At 41.3% G+C, this 26,545-nt stretch overlaps 1 protein-coding gene across 1 annotated transcript in view; it reads left to right on the top strand.

Moving 5' to 3' along the window:
* Positions 1-15,279, top strand: part of adad1 (adenosine deaminase domain containing 1 (testis-specific)) — an 89,218-nt gene extending 73,939 nt beyond the window's left edge. The window contains exons 12-13 of the mRNA XM_041175890.1: positions 9,177-9,309; positions 15,163-15,279. Coding sequence (XP_041031824.1) covers positions 9,177-9,309; positions 15,163-15,279 — 250 coding nt within the window. The remainder of the gene's footprint in view (positions 1-9,176; positions 9,310-15,162) is intronic.
* The last annotated feature ends 11,266 nt before the right edge of the window (positions 15,280-26,545 follow it).

The raw sequence follows: 26,545 nt of genomic DNA, 5'->3' as shown, positions 1-26,545 counted from the left end.
AAGTCCAGAAGGTTGTAAAGTGCCTAATCGGAAGATGAAATGCTGTTCCTCCAGTTTGCGTTGGGCTTCAGTGGAACATTGCAGCAGGCCAAGGACAGACATGTGGGCATGAGAGCAGGATGGTGTGTTGAAATGCTAAGCTTTAGGAAGGTCTGGATCATGCTTGCGGACAGGCCGAAGGTATTCCGCAAAGCAGTCACCCAGTTTGGTGTCTCCAGTGTAGAGGAGACCGCATTGGGAGCAGTGAATGCAGTAAACCAAATCGAAGGAGGTGGAATTGAAGCGCTGCTTCACCTGAAAGGAACATTTGGGCCCTATGACGTTGAGGAGGGAGGAGGTAAAGGGGCAGATGTTACACCTTTTGTGATTGCATGGGAAGGTGCTGTGGGAAGGGTATAAAGTGTCGGGGGTGATGGAAGAGTGGACCAGGGTGTCCCAGAGGGAATAGGTCCCATTGAAATGCTGGCCGGTGGTGGCATCATGCAGGAGTTGGTGGAAATGGCGGAGGATGATCCTTTGAATGTGGAGGCTGGTGGCGTGAAAAGTGAGGACAAGGAGCCTACGTGAGGATCCTATCATGGTTCTGGAAGGGAGGGAAAGGTGTGAGGGCAGAGGCATGGGAGATGGGTCAGATACAATTGAGGGCCCTGTCAACCACAGTGGGTGGGAAACCTCAGATAAGGAAGACCTGTCAGAAGTGCCATTTTAGAAAGTGGCATCATCGGAATAGATGTGTCAGAGGCAAAAGAATTGAGAGAATGGGATGGTATCCTTACAGGAAGCAGGGTGTGAGAAGCTGGTAGTTGAGGTAGTTGTGGGAGTCCTTGGGCTTGTAATGAATATTGGCATACAGTCTATCACCAGAAATGGAGAGAGAGAGGTCAAGGAAGGGAAGGGAAGTGTCGGAGATAGACCATGTGAAGGTGATAGAGGGGTGGAAATTGGAAGCAAAATTGATCAATTTTCCCAGGTCCAGACAAGAGCATGAAATGGCACCAAAACAGAGACACAGAAATAGAGACACATGGGGCTGGATTTTCCCATCCTGCCACAGGACCAACCTGCTTCAGTCAGATGCAAATTAAAGCAGGAAAAGAGGCCAGAAATCTGAAATTGTGACCTCATTTCTGCATTTGTCATTTTTACCAGTGGGGGAAATATGGCAGGTTGCAACATGATGCTTTAACAAACTTTGTATTTCATTGAGTTTGAGATTTTCAGTGAGGCAGGTGGGTTCCTGAAGCATGTGTGAATCAGGTCAGAGGGGTCATGAAACATGGAGAAAGTCTGGTGTGGAGCTGGGAACCTCTTGACAGGTAAGTTTAAAAGGTGTTGCCAGCATTGCCTGCCATAATTAGATGCTGTATGGTAATTTAACTATGTTTTCAAGCAGCAGTTGATGGGGCTTTGTTCTTAAAAAGTAAATGACTATTAAGTGTGAAAATGTTCATACGCATTAGAGTACTTTCTCCATGGATGAAGTGCTCTTCTGCATTCAACAGTATTGAGATTCAGATTTTAATGTATCAGTTGCACTTGGCCTTTAATCTTTACATTGATTGATAGCCCAGCCATCTGTTGAGCCCTTGAAGCACTGGAACAGATGGTTGACTTCTTTGACAGCTAAACCATCTGTCCAATCTTTGAAGCAGTGGAAGAGACGACATCTGCTCCACTACTTCAAAGTTTTTAATGTATTCAGCTCTGGAGGTTAAGCTCTGACATAGTTCTGCAATAGAATATGATTATGGATGTTTGGCTGATCTCCAAATCCCAAACAGCACAGCACAGCAGGTGTTGCCAAGGAGCTTGTGAGCTTTGTTTTGCTTTTCCTAAGGATTATGTTTTTGAATGGTTTTATTTACCTTGACAGCTTTATGACCACTTAAGAGGATTAAGATTTTTTTAAGTGGAATCTGATTAGCTGTATGTTTGACAATTTTATGAGCTCTTAAAAGGATTACGGTTTTTTTGGAAAGATAGTTGAATGGGTATTTGTTTATTTTGACAGTATCATGAGCATCTCAAAGACTTCCTAATATTATTATAGGGCTCATGAGCTCTGTCACTAGTGGATACTGTGCAAGTGGATATGGGGAGTATGGAGGGGGCATGGGAATATGAGGGGCATGGGGGCATAATGGAGGGAGCATGGGGGTGAGAGCTAGTGTGCCTAACACTCATGCAGAACTGGGCCAATGTCCCAGGGAACTGAGGCAGCCCTTCTAACCTGCCTGCCTTGCCATCTGCCCGCCTCTGTTCCTGCCTTGGGCCTGCTTCAGAGGCAGCAGCCCCAACCCCATCATGAAAATAGTGTGGGCGTGCACTGCTTGGCAGGAGATGAGATCATGAAGTCTCCCGAATCATGACTCCCACTTCAAAGGGGAAAATCCAGCTTGTGTAGTTCTGAATGGACTTCAGTTCTTTTACGTATGCAGAGGATATATGTCTGTCTGAATATACAGAAGAAATTGCCTGCAGGAGTTATCCTGATATTTCTCTGTCGTTTTATCCGAGTTTGAGGACAAATATTACAGAACCAGACATCTTTGAGTTTACAGGTTCCAGTGAGAAATAGGGCATTTTAATCCCTTCCACCCCTCCAACTTGATGGAAATCCTGGGAGTTAAATTGGAGTGGAGGATTTAGCCAACCAATTCCCACTGTGAGCCATGCACTGTAATTTTAAATTGCCGGTCGCAAGAAAACTCGCCTGTAATCACTGTCCCCTTTACAGATGCATATTGGGCTTTGATGTTATCTGTTTTAACCTAAAGGCTGAGTGGTGAGCAGTGGTGACTTTTCCCATCCCCAAACCCCCAAGGCAAAAAATAAAGAACAATGGCCAAAACTGACCAGATTCTCCACAGGCTCTGTCCTGTGACTGCTTTTAGTGGAGCCTTGAGCTACTCAACATTAGTGATACCACAAATCAACTTGGTAGGCTTTCAGTTGAACAAGGAGCTCTACTTCGTTATGTGTAAAAGACTGTGCTGTGCTTAAAAAATCTTGGTTTGCTTTTCAAAGCACAGCTTTCTGAGCTCTTATCAGTGCTTACTTGCTAGGCTGGCCTTCCCTGTTGCTCACAGTTGATTGAAGAATGTTTTATAAGAATAAGAATGTTATAATATACAGTATACAATGGTTTATTCTGTGGTGAATCTGTCTAATCCTAGAATGTTCCTGGAAGTCATGAGCAGTGTTCTCTCTCGGCCGCGCAACAACCCGAAACTTACTGTGCAAGCTGCACACAAGTTGGCCCCTTTGGGTTACTGCCGTGCAGGGCGGCACAAAAAATTTAAAGGGACTGTGTATTCCAAAAAAAAACTAAGTGGATATGTTGACCATAAGGCCTAATCATTGAAGTCAATTGGCAACTAATTGCTGTGAAATGTGTTTTTGGATAATTAGAAGGCATGTTCTGTTACCTGAAAAGTTTGGCACAAAGATTTGTTTAATAAATTTTGATAACCGAAGGAATATATATTTCTTTTTACTACCAAATGCCTACAGTTACTGCTCATGGTAAGTCAGGAATCGATTGTTAGGACAATAAATACAGTGTCCTAAGACGCATCACACCAAGCCTTATAGGTAATATTAGGGCAAAATAATATAAAAGTAAAATACTGCAGCTACTGGAAATCTGAAATAAAACCAGAAAATGCTGGAACAACTCAGCAGGTCTGACAGCATCTGTGGAGCAAGAAACAGAGTTAACGTTTTGAGTCCATATGACCCTTCTTTAGAGTTAAAGAGAAGTAGAAACGTGATGAAATTTATACTGTTTAAGGGGGGGTGGAGCAAGTGAAGCTGGACCTGAGTCAGGTGATCCAGCTTTTCCTGTTCCATCCGCCTTAAACAGTATAAATTTAATCACATTTCTCGTACCATTTACTCTGTTTCTCTCTCCACAGATACTGTCAGACCTGCTGAGTTTTTCCAATGTTTTCTGTTGATATTATGGCAGATGGCCAAAAGCTTGGTCAAAGAAGTAGGTTTTAAGAAGCCTCTTAAAGTAGTAAAGAGGGTTAGAGATGGAGAGGTTTAAGGAGGGAATTCCAGATCTTAGGGCCTAAGCAACTGAAGGTACAACCACCAATTGTAGAGCAATTAAAATTGGGGATACTCAAGAGGCAAGAATTAGATGAGAGCAGCTACTTCAGAGGGTTGTGGGGCTGGAGGAAACTACAGAGATGGGGAGAAGTGAGACCATGGATACAGTTGAAAATGAGGACGTGAATTTCAAAATCATGGTGAGGATTGACTGGTGATCAGCGAGCACAAGGATGATGGGTAAATGGGCCTTGGTGCACATAAGAATGCAGGAAACAGTTTTAGATGATGGCAAGTTTTACAGAGAGAAGAATGTGAGAGGCCAGCCAAGGTTATTTTTGAATAGTCAAGCCTAAAGGTGACAACAGCATGGATGATTGTTTCAGCAGCAGATGAGCAGAGGTTGGGTGATGTTACCGAGGTGGAAATAAGCAGTCTTAGTGATGACACAAATAGATGATCAGAAGTTCATTTCAGGGTCAAGTATGGCACCAATGTTGCAAACAGTCGGCTTTAATCTTAGACTGTTGCCAGAGAGATGGATGGAATCAGTAGCTAGGGAAAAGAGTTTGGAATGGGGGTGGAAGATGATGGCCTTTGTCTTCCCAATAATTAATTGGCAGAAATTATCTGTTCATCCACTACTTATGCCAGAAAAAGCAGTCTGATAATTTAAACAACAGTGGAGGAATCGAGGCAGGTTGTGGTGAGGTAAAGCTAGGACTTGTCAAAATATACATTTCAAAAAATAATGTGCTTTCAGATGAGGCATACAGGTGCAGCATTTAGATGTAAAATAGGAAGGGACCAAGGATTGATCCTTGGAGGACGTCAGAGGTAACAAGAACATGAGTAGAAGCCATTGGAAGTGATTCCCCTGGTACACTTAGATAAGAATGAAACCAGGTGAGAGCAGTCCCATCCAGCTGGACGACAGTGGAGAGGTTTTGGCGGGGGATGATATGGTCAGCTACATCAAAGACTACAGCTCAGACTAGAAGGAATAGTTTATGTTTATCACAGTCACATAGGAAGCCATTTGTGACTTTAATAAGAACTTATTCAGTACCATGGCTTCAGCTTGAACCTAATTAGAGGGATTCAAATTTGAAGTTCCAGGAAAGATGAGCACTGATTTGGGAGGTGACAACACATTCAAGGACTTCGAAGAGAAAAGGGATGTTGGCGATGGAGTAATAATTTGCAAGGATGGTGGGATCAAGGATTTTTTTTTGAGGAGAGGTACGACGGTGGGCAGATTTAAAGGAGAGGGACAGTATCTAAAGAGAGAACTTAACAACATCAGCTAGTATTGGGACCAGGCGGGGAAGCTGGGCGGCCACTTTAGTGGGAATAGGGTCAAGAGAGCAGGAGGTGGGTTTTATAGATGAGGTTAGCTCAATCTTAGTGACAATTGAAACATAAGAAGGAGAAAAATCTGTCTATCCCAGCCTTGAATATACTCAACAATGAAGTATTCACAATGGTCTGGGATAGAGAATTTCCTAAATTTACAAACCACTTAAGTGAAGAAATTCTTTTTTTGAATCCTAAATGATCGCCCTTTTATCTTGAAACTGTGTCACCATGTTCTCAATTCCCCAGCCAGGGAAATAAACTCTCATTGCCTACTATGTCAAAACCTTTCAGAATCTTGTATGTTTCAATGAGATCACCTCTCATTCTTCTCCACTAAAAGATTTAGGCCAAACTTACTCAGTCTCTCATCATAGGACAACCTTGTCACTCCAGGAACCATTGTCATCCCAGGAACCAATATAACGAACCTGTGCAATCCACCTCTCCAGCAAGTATATCCTTTTGGAAACTGAAACTCTGTACTGTCCTCCAGGTTTAGTCTCACCAAAGCCCTAAAGAATTGTAACAAGACTTCCTTGCTCTTGTGTTCCTGCCTTCTTGCAATAAACACCATCATGCCATTTTCCTTCCTAATTGCTTGCCATATCTTCATGCAAACTCTGTGTTCCTTGTACAAGTACACCCAAGACTCCCTGAATACTAACCTTTAGAAGTTTCATGCCTTTTAAAAAATATTCTGCTTTGCTATGACTACCAAAGTGAATAACCTTGCACTTCTGCACATCATACTCCATCTGCCACCTTGTTGACCGCTCACTTAACCTGCCTATTATCTCTTTGCCTCTTTGTGTCCCCCTCACAATTTACATTTCCCTCACAATTTACATTTCCACCTAGCTTTTGTATCAACAAATTTAGACAAGTTATTCTCAGTCTCTTCGTCTAAATCATTAATATAGATTGTAAATGGAGACCCTAGCACTGATCCTTGCAGCATTCCAGCCTTCCAACTTGAAAATGTCCTGTTTATCCCTACAGTCTGCTTCCTGTCCTTTAACCTCATATATGACCCTCAACTTCATGAACCTAATCTTGTGCATAACCTGTTATTTGACACCTTATCCACATGTCTTTTAGAAATCCAAGTATGCTACATCTATTGGCTCTCCTTTATCTAACTGACTAGTTACATCCTCCAAAACACTAATACATTTGTCAAACATGGTTTCCCTTTTATAAAATCATATTGACTGTCTGATCATACTGTAATTTTCTAAGTGCATTGTTAATTAAGATTTCCTTAATAATAGATTTCAACATTTTTCTGACGACTGATGTCCTAGGTTTCTCTTTCCCTTCTTTCTTGAATAGCAATATTGCATTTATTAGCTTCCAATTTGCTAGGACTGTTGTAAAATCTATGGAATTTTGGAAAATCAAAACCAGGATATCCACTATCTCTGCAGCTGCCTCTTTTAGGACCCTAGGATGTAGCCCATCCAGTGCTGGCAGTTTGTTGGCTTTTAGTTTCAGTTGCTCTGTTGACAATTTAATTTACTCACTCTTATTAGCTCCTTGGCTATCGTCTTGGCAACTTACTTTGGGTCCTCTACCTATGAAGACAGACAAAATATTTGTTCAATGTTCTGCTATTTCTTCATTCTCTGTGGTAATTTCTCTTGTCCCTACCTTTAAAGGACCAACTTTTATTTTAGCTATTCTCTTTGTGTACTTGTAAAAGCTCGTCCAATCCATTTTTATATTTCTGGCTAGCTTACTCTTGTTTTATTTTTCCCCTTTTCATCAACTTTTTGATCTCCCTTAGCTATTTTCTGAAATTCTCTCAATTTTCAGGCTTACTATTATTCTTCACAATATTTCAAGCCCTTTCTTTCAATTTAATACTATCCTTAACTTCCATAGTAATCCACAGATAGACCTTGCTTGCTGAGTTTTTATTTTTTAAATAAACATTTTTGTTAAAAATATTGAAACACTTTTGTTTTCTCTGATTAGTTACTGCCATACCTTTCAGCCTACCCAATCAATCTCAATCAGCTCTTCCCTCAAATGTATGTATTTTATTTTAAGATTAAGATTTGAGTATGTTGCTCTCACAAACAGGATGGAATTCAATTGTGTTATCATCAGTTTTTCTCTGGAGGATCATTTACAATGAGATTAGTACTTAAGCCTGCCTCATTACACAATATTGTGAAAATCCAATGGCTAGTTGCTAAGAAAAAAGAAACCAAGTCTTTACTACTTCCAGACAGAGCTTTGTTCCAGCTCGCATAAGACTTCATCCCCAGATCATCACCTGTTTTCCCCTTTATGTGCACCCAGTGATGTCTTAACCAATTAACCTCTGATTACTAACTTAATGACTTGTTGACTATTAACTATTTCATATCCTAATAAATACTAGATCTAAAATAGCTCTTGTTCCTAGTTTGTTCCACAATGTATTATCCTAGGAAGCTGTTGCAAAGATGAATTTGTAGAAGGCGTTCCAGACTAGCTTTGTCAATTTGACTCGTCCAATCTATATGAAACTTAAAGTCCCCCTTGATTATTGCATTGACTTTGTTACAAACTCCTATTATACTGTTCGACAGATCACTAAGAAAGAAAAAGCTACTGTTGGGGGGGTGCTTATGACCAATGTCCACCAGCATTTTCTGACCCTTATTATTCCTAATCTGCACCCATTTTGATTCTACTTCCTGATCTTTTGAACCAGAATTCTTGCATACTGCTGTCCCTATATCAACCTTTATTATCAGGTCTGCTGTTCCTTTTTCATTCTGCATTTCTTTTTTGAAATATATGCCTTGGAATATTTATTGCCCAACCATGTCTCTGTAATGGCAATTGTATCAAATCCATTTATCTCTATTTGTCTCTATTTATCTCTAGTTCATCTATCTTGTTATGAATGCTTTGTGCATTCAAATAAAGAACCTATAATCTTGTCTTTTAACCTCTTCTTTTCATGGACCTTATTTGCTGGTGCACAGTTATCATTAATTTGTTCCTTGCTATCCCACTCTGCTTGTCTTTACCCAAATTGCTATATGGCTCTATTGTCCGAATTTTTCTCTTTAGATTTCCCACTTTCGAGGCCAGAAAGGGAACAAGTTAAGCTGTGGAGTCTCGCTCCAGTAGGTAGTGAAATTTATCTGCCTTGCCTGTATTCTTATGTCAGTCTTACAATCCACATTCCTGTTAATGTCAGAAGGTAATCATTTTCATAGACCTTCTCCGCCATTGACTCATTATGCAAGACCATTACAAAAAAATCCCTTTAAAAGTCTGGGTTGCAATGTCGTTGTGTCACCTTCTGCTTGTTCTTTTTCTTTTTTTTCTTATTTTTCCTTCTGTCTTTTTTTTTGCCTTCAATCTTTCCCTCTATTTCTCTTTCTGTCTCCAATTTGACTCTAATTTACCCTATTTTCCTCTTCGTCATTTGCTTTGTTTCTTTCACTATCCTTTTGTTTCTGATTAAGGAAATAGACCATTGGGTACAATGTTTAGGAGGTTCCAGATGCACACCATCATTTCCAGCCACTGGCAGTGCATTCTGAAGAATGAAGTTAAAAATCCAGTTCAGCCCTCTCCGCACGAGTTTGGGCCCTAATATGAAGATTTCCACTGAGATGAACTTATATGAATATGATTAATTCAGTTTTATCCACTGAAAAAACTCATTTTGAATATTAAACTTAGAAGCAGTGTTTAGTTGCTGGTTTTACTATTTTATTGTCCTTTTGAAAGTGGCATTTGTTGTTGTTTTTAAGCTCACCATTTAAAAGTGGCAACTCCATGACCAGTCGCTTATGCAAGGCTGCCATGCTGAGTCGCTTCTATCTTGTTGCAAAAGAAGCAAATAGAGAAGATTTGTCTACAGTTCCAACATATCATGCAGCAAAGGTAAAGTTACCTTCTGGTTACGGACACATCTCACAGTCAAATTTACACTAGCTATGTTTGTTCAGAAAAATGTCATTCTGTTAGATTGTTTCAGGTTACCACTAGATTCTATCCCTCTCTCTGTAACAGTCTGTTTGCAACCTTGGTGTCACATTTGATCCCAAGATGAGCTTCCGACCTCCTATTCGTGCCATGACTAAGACCACCTATTTCCACGTCACCTTGCCTTGGTGCAATTTCAAGGCCCATGACCAACAGTCCCCAGTTTTTGTGTGTTCAGTTCCGGAGATGGAGCAGTTTCTCTGCTGCTTTTCAGGTTGGCTAACGAGATCTCCATTGCAAAAAAATTGTTTTTTCATCCGCTACTATCTTGTACTTAATGGCACACTTGGTGCATCAAAGGTTTTTGCTTGGTTTCCATGTCTCTGGTTTCAAGATGCAGTTTGTATCTATTGCAGAGCAAGTCATTTGTGATGATCAAAAGTGTTTTTTGCAGGTCCCAATTTTTGTGAGTGTTTATTCATTTGGATGTCATTGTAGATTAGTTTGCTGTGCATCTTACAAAGATACGAAACAGGAGCAGAAGTAGGCCATTCGGCCCCTCAAGCCTGCACAGCCATTCATTAAGATCACAGCTGATCTGTTTGTGCTTCGAATTCCACATTCCCATCTACCCCCAATAATCTTTGATTCCCTTGCCTAACAAGAATCTATCTACCTCCACCTTAAAAACTTTCAGTGACGCTTTCTCCACTGCCTTCTGAGGCTGAGAGTTTCAAAGCCACACAACTCTCTGAGAGAAAAAATTTCTCCTCATCTGTGTTCTAAAAGGGCAACCCCTAATTTTAAAACCATGCCCCCTGGTTCTGGACTCGCCCACAAGAGGAAACATCCTTTCCACATCCACCTTGTCAATACTGTTCAGAATCTTATATACTTCAATTAAGTCACCCCTCACTCTTCTAAACTCCAGTGGAAACGAGCCCAGTCTATCTAACCTTACCTCATAAGACAACCTGCTCATTCCATGTATCGATCTAGTAAACCTCCTCTGAACAGCCTTCAATGTATTTATATTCTTCCTTAAATAAGGAGACCAAAACTGCGCATAATACTTGAGATGTGGTCTTACCAGTGCCCCGTGTAACTGAAGCGTAACATCCTTACTATGTTCAAGCTTAGGATTTCATTAGCCGCCTTAATTACTTGCTGCACCTGCATACTAACGTTTTGTGACTCGTACTAGAACATCTAGATCCCTCTACACCTCTGAATTCTGCAGCCATTCTCCGTTTAAGTAATATTCTGCTTTATTATTCCTCCTGCCAAAGTGAACAACTTCACATTTTCTGATATTATACTCCATCTGCTGGATTTTTGCCCACTCACTCAGCCTAACTATATTTGTCTGCAACTCCTTATGTCCTCTTCACAGCATACTTTCCTATCTATCTTTGTGTCATCTGCAAATTTAGCTACCATGCCTTCACTTGTCTCATCTAAGTCATTGATATAAATTGTAAGAAGTTGAGGCCTCAGCACAGACCCTTACGGGACTCCACTCGTCACATCCTGCCAATAAGAAAATGACCCATTTTTGCATTCTCTCTGGGGAGAATTTTCTCCCCGTTAGGAGGGCTGAGCGGGAGCGGGCAGAGATGGGCTGCGCGCCGCCATTTTGGGTGGGCGAGCCAATTAAGGCCCACCCAGCATGGCGCACACCTGGAAGCGCTGTGCGCTCCCTGTGCAGGTGGGGGGAGTAGGCTGAGTCGGGGCCTGTGTTCTTTCGCGCATGCGCGCAGAAATCTTCCTGAGGCACAGAGCTGCCTCAGGAAGATTAGTTTGATTGTCAAAAATTTTAATAAAGAAAAAAAATTTTAAGAAGTCCCCTTGTGCAACAGTGTCACATGAGCTGGGACATGCCAATGAACTTTAATAATAAGTTTTATTCAATTTATAAACACTTCTAAGTCATTGATATAAATTGTAAGAAGTTGAGGCCCCAGCACAGGCCCTTACAGGACTCCACTCATCACATCCTGCCAATAAGAAAAAGACCCATTTTTGTATACTCTCATATAATGCTTTCAAGATAGTTTTTTTCTAGAGCAGCACATTCTAGAACCAACCACAGAGCAGGCTATATTGGACTTGCTATTGTGCAATGTGACAGGATTAATGACCTCAGAATGAAGGCACCCCCCCCCCCTAGTTAGCAGCGACCATAAAGGATAAATGCGAAGGCCGCCTGGGCTCTTCGCCAGCCTGCCAACCTTAAGGTTAAGTATTTTAACTGATATTTGAATGGCCTTAATAGGCCTTTCACAGTTCAATGGGAGCGCAGCGGACTCTGATGCATGCCCGCCAGACTGAAAATTGGAATGACGCGCTGTGACACCGGGACACATGCCCGATGTCATCGCACGTCATTTTATGCGTCAGCAAGTGGACCCGTCCTTGCACGCTGACCCAAAGATTCTGGCCTCTGTTTTTGCCAGCCAGCCAATCTTTTATCCATGCTAATATGTTACCCCCTGCACCACGAGCTTTTCCACAATAACCTTTGATGTGGCACCTTATCAAATGCTGTGCGGAAATCCAAGTACAGCACGTCTGAAGGCTCCCCTTTAACCACAATGCATGTTACTCCTTCAAAGAACTCCAATAAATTGGGTAAATATAATTTCATTTCACAAAACCATGCTGACTTTTCCCAATTACCCTGAGTTTCTCTAACTGCCCAGCTATAACCTCAATGATCAATTCTAACACCTTCCCAATGACAGCCTGTAGTTTCCTGTTTACTGCCCCCTTCTTGAATAGAAAGGCTATAGCTGCTACCTTCCAGTCTGGTGGAACCTGTCCAGAACCTAGCGAATTTTGGAAAATTAACACCAACACATCTGCTACCTCATTAGTCACCTCTTTTAAGACCTTAGGATGAAGTCCATCGGGACCCGGAGACTTGTCAGCCCACAGCTCCATCAGTTTGCTCGATACCACATCGCTAGTGATTATAATTTCACCCTTCCATCTCCTGATTTACAGCTATTCCTGGAATGTTTTTTGTATCCTCTATAGTGAAGACAGAAGCAAAATATTTGTTCATTTCATCCGCCATTTCCTTATCGCCTACGATTAACTCCCCATTGCCACTCTCTAGAGGGCCAACCCTTGCTTTACATTTTTCCTTTTTGAATGCCTGTAAAAACCCCTATTATCCGCTTTTACATTTCTAATTTAGCTTCCTCTCATACTCTTCCTTGCTCCTGATTAACCTTTTAGTAATTCTCTGCTGTCCTGTATAGTCTGACCAATCATGTGACCTGCCACTCATCTTTGGGCATTTATATGCTTTTTCCTTAAGTTTCCTTATATGCTTTCCTTGACTACTTTAGTTAACCACAGATGGTGGATCCACTCTAGAATTTTTCTTGATAGGGATATTTTGAAATATCCCCTTAAATGTCTGCCACTGCTTCTCTATGGATCTATCCTCCAGCTAGGCATCCTGTTCATTTCAGCTAGCTTTCATGCCCACATAGTTGCCCTTATTTAAGTTTAGAATAGTAGCCTTAGGCCTATTCTTCTCCCTTTCAAACTGGATGTAAAATTCAATCGTTATTGTGGTCGCTGCTAACTAGGAGGGTGCCTTCATTCTGAGGCCATTAATCCTGTCACATTGCACAATAGCAAGTCCAAAATAGCCTACTCTGTGGTTGCTTCCAGAATGTGCTGCTCTAAAAAAAAAACAACTTTGAAAATATTATATGAACTCCTCATCCAGGCTACTACTGTAAATCTGATTTTTCCAGTTTATATGTAGATTAGAATCACCCTTGATTATTGCTGTCCCTTTTTCACAAGCACCCAGTATTTCTTCTTGTATACTTTGTCCTAAATTGTGGTTACTGTTAGAGGGCCTGTAGACCAGTCCCACTAGTGACTACTTCTATTCCTCATCTCCATCCAAACCAATTTTATATCCTGATCTCCTAAACCAAGATCATCTCCAACTATTGCAGCATTGCCATGCTTGATCAACAGTGCTACTCCTCCACTTTTACCTATTCTTGAATGTAATATTCCCTTCAATATTCAGGACCCAATCCTTGTCATTTTGCAGCTATGTATCCGTAATGGCTATCAGATCATATTTAATTACTTCAATGTGTGCCATCAATTTATTTACTTTGTTATGAATGCTACGTGCACTCAGATACAGAGCCTTTAGTTTTGTCTATTTTTGTAACATCTAATCTTGACTATTGGTGTATTCTTACATTTTATCTCTGTCCCTTCTCATTTCCCATTTTACAATTATGGTCTCCTGTGTGAAATCTACCCCTTGGTTTGTCACATCTACCCAAACTTGATCCCTCATCCACTTGTTTAGTTTAAAGCCCTCTCTACTTCCCTAGTTATGCAATTCACATGAACACTCGCCCCAGCATGGTTCAGGTGTAGACCATCCCAGCAGTCCAGCCCCCACTTTCCCCAGTACCGGTGCCAGTACCCCACAAGCCAAAACCCACTTCTCCCACACCAGCCTTTGAGCCATGTATTCATTTCTCGAATCTTATTTGCCCTATGCCAATTTGCATGTGCTCAGGTAATAGTACTTTTGAGGTTCTGCTTCTTAATTTGGTGCCTAGTTCCTCATACTGACTATGTAGAACCTCCTTCCTTGTCTTGCCCATGTCATTGGTAGCTACATGGACTGCGATGATTGGATCCTCCCCCTCCCACTGCAAGTTCCCCTCCAGCCCTGAGCAGATGCCCCGAACCCTAGCACCAGGCAGGCAACACAGCCTTCTGTAATTTTGTTCTTTGCTGCAGAGATGAGTATCAATACCCCTCACTATACTGCCCCCTACTACCACTACATTCCTGTTTGCTTCCCCACTTGAATGGCTTTCTATACCATGGTGCCATGCCTAGCCTGCTCACCTACCTTGCAGACCTCACTTTCGTCCAGACAGGTTGTGAGCACCTCAAATCTGTTTGACACTTGCAAAGTCTGAGGCTCCTCCGCTACTGTCTGCTCGGTCCCGTTACCTGCTTCACTCATGGTCACATCCTCCTGTCCCTCACTGCTGACCAAAACAGACAGTCCTATTCTAAAAGGCATGACCATCTTCAGGAACAGTGTGCCTAGATATTTCTCCCCCCCCCCCTTATGTTGCGCAGTGTCTATATTTCGGCTTCCAGGCCAGTAATCCTGATCCAGAATTCCTCTAGCTGCTTACACTTTCTGTAGATGTTTGTTCTGGATTGCCTCGGCATCCAAAACCCCACATTCCACAGCTGCAACGTAACACCTGCCCTGTGTTGTTACTTATGTTATTTAGTTAATTTTATTACTCAGGAATTATTCTATGTTAATTAGTATGTATCCCATACCCCTCTCCCCCATGCACTGAATTCCCACGTGAACCTAGTTCGCTACTCACTCAGCCTCCGTCTCACTCAGCGTAGTCACTTGTCTCCTCGCGCGCCTTTACTGATTGTCATTATGTTGGATATTCAACATACTTCAAAGAAACAGATTAGTGATTTTAATTAACTGTTTTTAAATGTTTATTTGTTTGAAAAAGCACTGCTGCTGCAAGGCATTTGCGAATTTTTCATTAAAAATGTTGGGAACACACAGCAGGACAATCAGTGTGTAAAAGGAAAAGCCAAGTTAATATTTTGATATGACCTTTCATCTGATGTTTAATTCTGATGATGTGTTTTTTCCCCTATCAGATGTTGATTGACTTGCTGTGCCTTTTTAGCACTTTCTGTTTTTACTTCAGATTTCCAGCATTCAGATTCTTTTTATCTCCTTCAATTTTTCATTCCTTCCAGATGATGGCAAAATCATATCAAGAAGCCAAAGCATTGCTGAAATCATCTCTGGTACATCATGGTTTTGGTACCTGGTTGGTCAAGAATCCAAATGCAGAAGTGTTCCACATGCAATGAGGAGAAATGCTGAGGGAAAATCTTGATTGTAAACTCATTAATGCACTGTTCCTCTCTTCACATCAGAAGGCTGCTGTATACTGTCACGGATTGTTTGCTGGAATATTAGGCAAAGAGCAGATTAAAATTTAGAATATCACTTTTGTTTTAATTCACTCCAGAGTATCTGTTCCAACATAGAAATATTTGTAACTAAATAAATTTCTTTAGATCCAAAGGCATTCTTAAGAAACAGGCCCCTTTTAGGAGTTATTGCTCACTGGCTATGTGATGATGAATAGCACGTTATTGATGTTTGCTGTAAAGGTAATATGGCAGAAAAATAACTATGCTAGATGATGTTGGCCAATATTCTAGCTATTAGTTAATTGTGAAATAGACTGTTCTTACATAAAATCATTTAGTTCATTGGTGCAGTATTGGAGTAGTAGGGTACTATACAGTATACTTTCATTAACTGACAACTGAAACTTCTGAATATTTGCTTGCCTTGCCTCCATTAAAGCAATTGCATTGTTTGCACTGAAGACACAGTTCTGCACTTATGAATGTGGCTGAAAATGTATATGTGCTTTGAAATAGAATATTTGATTGTTAAGTCATAGAGTTTGACATGAAGCTTATTTTTCCATGATGTAGCAAGTAGAGGTGATGTGCACAACTATTTTGACCTCAGAAACACGAATATGGTATCCTTCAAAGGTAAACACATGATTAAATTTATTTAACCGGTGACTGAGTACACCAGAAACTGAATAGGCAATTGGCCATGCTTCTCCTGTGCCTAGCTTCCACCAGGTACCTCTCATAGTGGTACATTCAAGATGCGATACTCATTGTAGAGAACAGCAAATACTAATACAAGTCCTACTGATAGATTCAATTTAGAATGGCCTTTCACTTTCATTTTATTTTTTCCTTTTGCCAATGTATCTTATCTGCATCCCCAGCCCCTATGGGAGATAATGGTTCCAGAAATGATTATATGAGAATGTTAATTCATGATTTATTAGGTTGTTGAAACTACTGTAACCAACATATGTTATTGAGATATCTTCAGGAATAAAGAAGGACAATTGAGCTGGTTGATGTGGACTTCCTTACACCAATGTGGTGGGTCAGATTTGACCCACTATGTTGTGAACAATTAAAGTGTAATGTTTAGAATATAATGAGATGTATCCAAAGAATATTCAGGCCCCACTTTTGTTCTTTGGTTAGTTTCCAAGGTTAGTAATGATGTACTGAAAGCAAGGCTCACAGAAATCATATTTGTGACCTTAATATAGTAGTTGCATGTACTTATGTTATGGGTAGGCTGGAAAGTGCAGTTTTTGTTCCCTCACTTGATCACAGCCATCTTACCTATCGTTTCATCCCTCTAAAATCCCTCTACAAGCCACATTTCTCTACAGCTGAGAGGACAGGCAGCTTTGAATCTAAACCATTCCTATTATTGCTCTGGGCTGCCAGAAAATACAAGTCAGCCTTGTAATACTGCTCCTGATTTTCTCCTTTAAAAGAAACACCTGCAAGTTGAGTATTATTAAAATGTTTCTTGCACAAAAGATAGGTACAGAGTCTGAATTCTGCATTGAGCCCCTGATCTCAACTATGGTCCATGCTGAAGCAAAGTGTGAAAACTGAGGCGGATGATCACACTTTTGGACTTTGCTAGATCTGGGAGGGTGGGAAATCAGTTAGTACCACACTGAGTCAACTGACAGGCAAGAGAGAGAGAGAGGCAGGCCACTCATTTGTATCCAAGAAATGTATTCCAGGTTTTAAGCAACCTTCCATCTGTTTCAGGTAGGTGGACTGTTTGCCAATTTACAAGCCTACATACAAATTGCAACAGGCAGGCCTTGGGCAGCAGTAGGCGGGTTAAGGAGTTGCCCTGATTTTCAATTGTCAGTTACCTAGTTTCCAGGTGAGAAACAGAAACAATTGAAATTCCACTCCAGCCTCTTACTCTGATGTTTAACATCAGTTGAAGATCAGAAAAATCAAAAAGAACTTCTCTTCTTGGCAGTCCAGAGCAATATTGGCATCGGCTTCAGACTAAAACCATCTGTTATGGACCCTCAAATGCCCACACAGGGGCCAGGATTTTTGGTGGCGAGCCAGCCAAAAGCCTGTTGACTTCAGTGGGGCTGGACGATTCCACCAGTGGGCAGGGCTGGAAAGTCCTAGGGATTTGTAAGGAGGGTGGGTTAACAATAAATGCATGTTTTTGTTTGGTAGAGAACTGAGTCCTAGGAAGAGGAAGCAAGACACTTGAATTGTGAAGGAGAGTAACTCAAAATCCAGCACTCACATTGCACCCATTTAAGCATCATAGAGTTCTGAAAATAAGCACAGCAGCATTGCAAAAGTGCACAAGAAAAATACTGTATTGTGACTTGAAGTGCTCCATGGCTAAAGTATTTTGGTGCCAAATACTGCTGCTGACAGAGTAGCTTATCAGAGCTCGTGCTTGAATGTTTTAAAGTTGAAATATCTTGTCAGAGTTGGACCTGATTATTGTGTGCTGTGTGACTGTGTCTGTCCTCATATTTTACACGATAGCTGGAAGCCAATTTTACTTTTCTTCACACACATTCCCATTTCCTCCAAGAAATCTGATTATGGACGAGTTGCTTTTTTTGCAGCTCACACTTTAAAGCTAAGACTAAAAGTAGAATATTAAAATATATACTACATGCACTTGCCCTGTTTTCCTTTATTGCCTATTTTCTGTTTCCTATTATTGCTCGATTTTTATTTCAAATTAAGTCTATTCCCATTTTGCTTCTCCCACCCACCCCAAATCCCTTTCTTTAGGTGTTTTCTTCTTCTTGGGAATCTATCCAGTTCATAAATGGGAGCAGCTTCCAGAAAGTAGTATCATTGACTGAACATAAAGGGTTTTTTAAAATCAGTTGAAAGTCAAATGTGTAACCATGTGGTCACATCGATAACAGCCAGGTCAATCCTTGACATATAATAAAGCAGAGTTGCAACTGGGTTACTAAACTCAGCAGTGAGCTGCAGAATCCTATTGTGTTTAGATGAATGAATGGTCACACCAAGTCAGGGTTAAAATAATAAATATTAAAGAGAAATGGAATGAAGAAACAACATTAGGATGGGGTGATGTGAGCAGAAATTAAAAATGTAAATCTTTAATATTTATGTAGAACTTCTGTTAAGCAAAGATATTTCTCACATTTGAGCAGCTTTATTATTGTAAGACTCTGTTTTAGTCACAGTGAATTTACTCAAAAGTGCTTAAAGTCTAACATAAGCAGCCTGTGTAAGCAAAAGTTAGATTCAAAAATACCATTTTTGTGAGCCTTTAAGATGTGCAAATAGTACTTGTTTAAGTTTATCAGATTTGTAATGACTGTCCAAAATAATTATGCCCTCTTATTGTCCTACCTCAGAGGGAGGGGGGATGGTATAGTAATTGGAGGAGTTTGTTTCTTCTAGTAACTTGTTAATGTTTGCTTTGTTAAGGCTAAATAAAATAGTTTCAAACATAAACAGTTTGCAACATTCCATTCTTTACAACATGATTTTTTTTCTTAACATGTTACGAATTAGTCCACATTGTAAATCAACCCATGTGCATCACTTCAATCTGTAAACTTCGGACTCTTGTGGTCGGTGTGTTATACTGATACAAGATATTCTTAAAACTGACCACCAGGAGGTGCAGAGAGACAAGATAGCCTTATGTACAATAAATTTCTATGAATAAATGTTATTTCCTGCAGGATGCATAGAATGATTATGAGGATTGAGTGGTATATAAAGTCTATATTGCCCCATATTCGAAAGTGTTGAAGATTTTATTTCAAAATGGTTAACTGTACAAGGAAGGCATCAAGGAAAGCAGTATCTGATACCCCTAGCTTCTGATAAGCCTTACTTCATGAGAGAACTAGAATCCATGTTTAATCAACAGACCTTTTCCTTAAAAGTGACCCCACGGATCTTGCTTCGTTTCAGCATTTGTCAGTTTTTTAAGCTTTTCGTTGGTGGTCTGCATTGTAGCGTGTAGCACAAGGGTCTGGCATAGAAAGGGTCAGTGTGGGACTGGGTACAATACCTCCCACAGGGTGATGTAAAGGAATACATGGCAGTTCAAAAACCTAACGGGTCCACCTGTATTTGAGTCCACTTGACACAGCTCAATAATGACACAGCAAGAGAAGTACACCCAATGCCCTCCGTGGAGGACAGTCTGATCAAACACACTAAAAGTACAGTGTTTTCAAAGCTCAACGCTACCAGGGGCTTTTGGCAACTTCCACTTGACATAAAGTCCCGATTGCTGACTACATTGATCACGGACTTTGGCAGATTCTGCCTCAACTTTTACTGTTCGGAATCACCTCCAGACCGGAAATCTTTCAATGCACGATGTTGGCCGTTTTGCAAGCCCTAGAAGGTGTCATCTGCCATATGGACAACATTTTGGTCCTTGGCACGACATGGAAGAATATAACACAAGGTGGTCCAGAATGCTTGCAGGAAGCAGAGCTGACGATGAGAAATGCGAGTTCTCCAAGACCTCTATTCGGTTCTTAGGACACATTGTCAGCAACAAAGGCATTACAACGGACCCACAGAAAACAAAAACTATCAGTGTGTTCACAACCCCATCCTCTATTCCGGACCTCCAGAGATTCCTGGGTATGGTGAACCAGTTGGCGAAATTTTTACCCAATCTGGGACAGGTCACAGAAACCTGTGGCACCTTCTCAAGAAAGACCATGCATGGTGCTAGGACACGTAGCAAGAGTAAGCATTTGGTTGCATCAAAGCCATGCTACTCTCAACCGACATCCTGGCCCACTATGACCCATCCCTGCCCATCACCATAACAGCGGATGCTTTTTCCACAGGCCTCAGTGTAGTGTTGTTTCGGTAACAACTGAATGGATGTTGGCCAGTGTATTAATCATCCAGGTGATTGTCAGATACAGAGACAAGATATGCCATCATCGATAAAGAAGCTCTCACGGTCATGTAGGCATATGAGAAGTTTGTGGAATACATTATTGGCCTAAAGGTCACTATTGAACTGGACCATAAGCCACTGCTAGATAAGGAGGAGCTGGCAAAGATGCCCCCCAAAATCCACAGATTCCTTCTATGCCTCATGAGGTTTGCATACGAGACGTCATACATTCAGAGAAAAAAATATAACAGTGAACACGCTCTCCTTGTTGGACCTTCCAACAAAACATGATGCTAACCTGGTCGAGGAACTCCAATTATACATTCAATTGGTGAGGAGATGCTGTCGGCTACCACAGGAAAACTCCAAATCAGCCAGGGCCAAATGTGAGATGAGTGTGCCGCATCTGCTGTTACTGTCAATAACAGAAGCTACAGCAGAGACCGAGCGGTAGTATCATGAAGACTTGATTTGAACAACAGAAGCACTTTACTGTTAGCGACGATCTGCTGGAATACAATGAGCAGCTGGTCATTTCAGCCTCCCTTTGGCCGAAGACACTACAAAACATGCACTAGGGACGCTTAGGCATTACCAAATGCAGGGCCCTTGTACGGGCCCAATCTGCATTGTGACAGCCAAGCATTTCAAGAGGAATTGAGAACACGATAACGAAATGCCAGGTGTGTGTACCACACAAGCAGGACCAAAGGGAGCCCCTTATCCCCACACAATTCCCAACCAGGCTGTGGGAGAGGTTGGGCATCGATTTATTCAGCTTCAATGGCAGATCCTTCCTCATGGTGGTGGACTACTTCTCCCAATGGATTGAGGTGCAGTAATTGTATTCAAACCACAGAGGCGTTGGTGAGAGCTTTGAAAGAGATGTTCATGAGCCATGGCATCCAGGACCAGATAGTGTTGGATAACAGTCCACAATTTGCAAACAAATACTTCACCCAATTTGACATCACTTAAGGCTTCCAGCACCATACCAGCTCCCCAAGAGTCAAATGGGGAGCCTGAAAGAAGGGTCTGCATCATAAAAGCCCTCCTGAGGACCAACGATGACTTCCCAATGGCACTGTTACTACATGTCTGTCCCACTACAATGCAGCATAGCCGCATCTGAACTCCTGATAGGCACAAAGCTCTGCACACAAGTCGCAATCCTGCCAAAGCAACTAATACAAGGGTCGGCAGCCAAAGATTACTGACAGAGAGCAGTCCGACAGGCAGAAAAAGGCTTCTGCTTACAAAAAAAGGTATTGCACCAGACACGTGCCACATTTACACAAGGATGACAGACTCTGGATTAAGGACCTTGACAGGGTATTATTGTCTGATGGACAGCCAAGGTCATGTCAATACTCCAGAAGGTATGGTTGGGGGAAACAGGAGAGCCTCCTCCTCATCCCTCAAGGTGATCCTCCCACTATACATTGGAGAAAAATTTGAAGATGACAACCAAACACTAGAATGACAACAAAAACAGAAAATGCTGGTAAAACTCATTACCAGCATTTTCTGTTTTTGGTTCAGATTTCCAGAATCCACAGTATTTTGCTTTTATTTTACCAGAATGACCACATCCAAAACAACCTCCTATTCATTATGTTTACCCAGTACAATAGAGTCTACCACTCCTCCAACTGTTAAAGACAAGATCTGGAAGAATTGTAAAGCCTGAAGACCACCTGTAAACTCAGAGACTTGGCGGGGAGGGGGGTAATAGAAGTAATATAAATATGTTGGGTCAACAGCAATGCCTTGTAAATACATTGGATAAAATCTTTGGTGGGGGGGGTGCAGTATAGTATAAGGGTCTTTTTAATTCATTCACGGGACGTGGGCTTCGCTGGCTGGTTCAGCATTTATTGCCCATTCCTAGTTGCCCTTGAGAAGGTGGTGGTGAGCTGCCTTCTTGAACCGCTGCAGTCCATGTGGTGTAGGTACACCCACAGTGCTGCAAGGAAGGGAGTTCTAGAATTTTGACCCAGTGCAGTGAAGGAATGGCGATACATTTCCAAGTCAGGATGGTGAGTGACATGGAGGGGAACTTCCAGGTAGTGGTGTTTCCATTTATCTGCTCCCCTTGCCCTTCTACATGGTAGTCGTCGTGGGCTTGGAAGGTGCTGTCTAAGGAGCCTTGGTGAATTCCTGGTCTGGCATAGAAAGGTTAACAGGGTACAGTATTGCCCACATTGTGATGTAAAGGAACACATGACCCGAGTCTGGAGGGCAGTATTGTACTGGACAGAGATGTATGTAGAGGCAAGCATGGAGACAGCTCCCAGCTTAGACCTTATACTGTATATAGTTACAAGTTGTTAATAAACACTTACTTTTAAACTATACAACACTCAGAACGTCTTCATGAGACCTACCGAACTACATCTTACAACAGTCATTGATATTGGAAAAAGTCATTCTGGTTACTCTGTGTTCTTTGTCCCATAACCGTCTGCAGTTTTACATCCTATTGATGCATTAGCATTGTCTTAGAGGTTTCCCAGTCATCCATCACTAACTTACGTAGTTCAAGATATTAAAAGTGAAGGAAGGTCTAGGGGGAGATTTTTAGCTCAAAAAGCTCCATTCCCATTTTTTTAATGAAAAAGGTATTTGTCCTAAATTCTGTTCTAGGTGTGAATGTGGTGATGTCCCTTTGAGTCAGATGGATAAAGGTCTGTTTGAGGTACACACATACTTCATATTCCAGAGTGCAGCTGTGGTCTGTATCCATAGGGAGGGATCTAACTCAGACTGAATACACAGCAAGAAATCTTAATTGATGTCAGCAGCTCTTAAGGTTGTTTGAGTGCTGTAACACACACACCAGATGCTTTGGAGGATAGTGGAACAATCGGAAAGGAGCAGGCAGAGTTTCAGCCTTGAGGAACAAATGGGTCAGGAATAATATTAAATTGCATCATGCAACTTATAATGCAGCTGAAAGCAGCAGCAAGTACAAAACCAAATCCCAGATAAAATACAAGACCTGAGTTTGGGTAACTGAAAGACTCAATAAACTAAGCTTTCAAAAGAGGAGTGAAGTAAGGGTGTGGACTGTCATGTTCTATTCAATCTGGTGGATGGCATCAAAAGGAATTGTCTGAGAATGTCTGTTGCAGGCATTCTGAAAATATTGCAGGACTCTTTCACAGATCACTGTTGTTGGCAGAATCAACCTGGAATCCGATGTGACCAACTTGCTATTTTGAACAATGGTATGTATTAGCAGGTGTCCCTATTATAGACTTGCATGATTCAAATTAGGACCTCAGATAGGGATATTTGTATCAGTTATTTATTCATATCAGTACTTGGAGGTTTTAGGATTTTTTAAAGATAAACATAAATTTTTAATGCCTTTTTTTTGACTTGGTTTCAATAAGCTTTTATCCCATTAAGACAATGGAAAGACTGCAAGCCAGTCAAATATACAACTGGCATAGCCTGAAAAAAAGACTCTTAATCTGTGCCAGGGAATGTGAAAGACCCCCATCTGATAACCTTTACACTATTACTCTTCAAAGGTTTCTGAGATGAGACATCAAAAAATGTAATTACCTGTTTGACAACACAATGACTACAGCAGACATGGTAATTGAATGCCTCTGGAATATAGAGCCAGCAAGGCTTTTTTAAGAACTGTTTTTACCAAGTCAGAGCAGAGATCAGAAGGATATACTGAAAAGCTGCAAGAGCCATGTCTCTCTCTCTCTCTCGAAAGTATTAAGTACAGATTTTGCAGCGTAACCATCCTTTTATAAGTTTCAATAAGAGCCCCCCCCCACCCCTCATTCTTCTACACTCCAGTGAATACAGGCCTTGTCAATCCAATATCTCCTCATATGACAATTCTGCCATCCCAGGACTCAGTCTGGTGAACCTTAGCTGCACTTCCTCTAGGTAAGGAGACTAAAACTGCATATAATACTCCAGGTGTAGCTTTACCAAGGCTCTGTACAGCTGCAGTAAGACATTGCAGAGCAACCATCCCGGGAAAAGGAATCTACAGCAAACCAAAATCTTTTGGGGATAAAACGTGAAAATCTGCTCACTGCTACAGCCAGGAAGACAACTGAACAAAACAGCTGCAAAATGGAATCACCACATCGAGACCAGCCAAAGGACGGTTAACCATATATTTTTTGATTATTTTCTTCAGGAACAGTAAAAAAAAATCATTAATTCTAACCTCGTATTCTGTTATTGGTGTCTGTATATGTGCAACGTGAATAAGGGTTACAATTTGTCTAGTTCTTTTTTTAAAATTTGGGATGTAGGGTCAATAAATTTATCTTGTTCTTTGATTTAAACTCAGAAAACCTAACTGGTTAATTCTTTATAATCTGAAGCATACGTTGTATTGCAGTATTGGCAAAGCACATCCTTGATAAATTCACAACTAAGCACTGTTATAGCCAGACCTGGAGTAGTAAATAAGGGGAGTCAATTTTTATCCCTCCTCACATGGCTGTGACAGAGGTCATAATGGGTGCCAACTTCAGCCTGGATGCATTCATCAGTATTGCACTGAAAAGTGGGGAAGGAGTCTTTGGTCTTTTAAGACAAACATTCAAATACAGGTTAAGGTTGTTGCATGTAAAATGGATCCTAAAAGTTCTCTTTCATGGTTCAGAACTGGGAATGCAACAAAACATCTTCCTTCTGCCCATGTGCCAGATTCAAGGCTGTGTCAGCTGAAGCAACTCAAGTTCTGGGGTTTGGAGCTTAAGCAGCATCTGATGTCACTGCTGTGCACCCTCAAAGCTGAAAGCCATGCCTTTTCTTAAAGGTGTGTTGGCAGTGAGGGAATGAGTGATCTTGAAGCAGTCAAGGAGGATCAGGTCAGTAATGCAGGAGTTCTCTGAGTGGATCTTGACCTCCAATGAGCATTCAATTCCAAATCTTGTCAGGGTGCTGACTCATGACTCATCTGGGTGGGAGTGGGGGGATGGTGTTGGTGGGTGGAGGATGCAGCCAGAGCCAAGTCCATGACACTATGGGTAGCTTAACTGTGCAGTGAGGAAGCAGGAAGTTTGGGAAAGCAATAGTGATAGGGAATTCTACTTATAGTGGAACGGATAGGCCTTTCTGTTGTCACAAGTGAATCCAAGATATAATGACGTCTCTGTGATGCCAGGGCCAAGGCTCTTACTAAGCAGCTACACAGCACTCTGAGGGGAGTGAACAGCCAGAGGACATGGTCCATATCAGTACCGATGATATAGGTAGGAAGAGGGTTGATGTTTTGCAAGTAGATTCAAGGGAGCTAGGAAGGAGATTAGCAAGCAGGACCTCAAAGGTAGTAATCACTGGAATACTCCCAGTGCCACATGCCAGTATAGAAATAGGAGAGAGCAGCTAAATGCATGGCTGGTGAGATGATGCAGGAAGAAGGGCTGTACATCCTGGGAGACCTGGCATCTATACAGTTAAAAGCAAAAAACTGCAGACGCTGGAAATCCAAAACAAAAACAAAAATACCTGGAAAAACTCAGCAGGTCTGGCAGCAAGATAGGTTGCACCTCAACAGAGCTGGGACCAATGTCCTTCTGGGGCGGTTTGCTAGTGCTGTTGGGAAAGGTTTAAACTAACATAGCAAATGAAATAGGAACCAGGATGTAGCATTAGAAAGGAGAAACAAGGCGCACAAAGTATTTAGAAAGACAAATAGCAGCAGAGTAAGAAATAGTAAGGTATTGGGTGAAGTTAGATGAAAAGAGAATGCAGTAAGATCTAAATTAGGTTTACAATGCATGTATGTAAATACACAAAAGGTAAATAAGGTTGGTGTGCAGCAAGCACAGATCACTGCATAGGAACATGATTTGGTAACAGGGACCTGCCTCAAAAAAAGGCAGGACTGGGTACCAAATATTCTTGGATGCAAGGTATTCAGGAAGAATAGGAAGGAAAGAAAGGGTGGCAAGAGAATATTACAGTGCTGGAGAGAGGATGTTTTGCAGGGTCAAATACAAAATCTATTTGGAGAGATAAACATTGGAGATACCATTGCTGGGTGTATTCTAAAGGGCCACCAATTACTGGTAAAGATATAGAGGAGCGAATTTTCAGGGAAATTATAGAGAGGAGCAAAAATAGAGTAATAATAATGTAGAATTTCAAGTATCCTAATATAAACTGGAATAGTAAAGGACAGAGAGGTGAAGGACTTTTGAAGTATGTTTAAAGGAATTTTCTTGATGAGTAAGTTTCCAACTCAACAAGGAATTGGATGTGGCTCTGGGGGATTTTTTGTATTACTTATTCATGGACATTACTGGCTAGACCCAGCCCTATTGCCCT

This window comes from Carcharodon carcharias, chromosome 1 (assembly GCF_017639515.1).
Source record: "Carcharodon carcharias isolate sCarCar2 chromosome 1, sCarCar2.pri, whole genome shotgun sequence".
NCBI classification, from domain to species: Eukaryota; Metazoa; Chordata; class Chondrichthyes; order Lamniformes; family Lamnidae; genus Carcharodon; species Carcharodon carcharias.
This window is presented reverse-complemented; position numbering and strand designations above follow the sequence as displayed.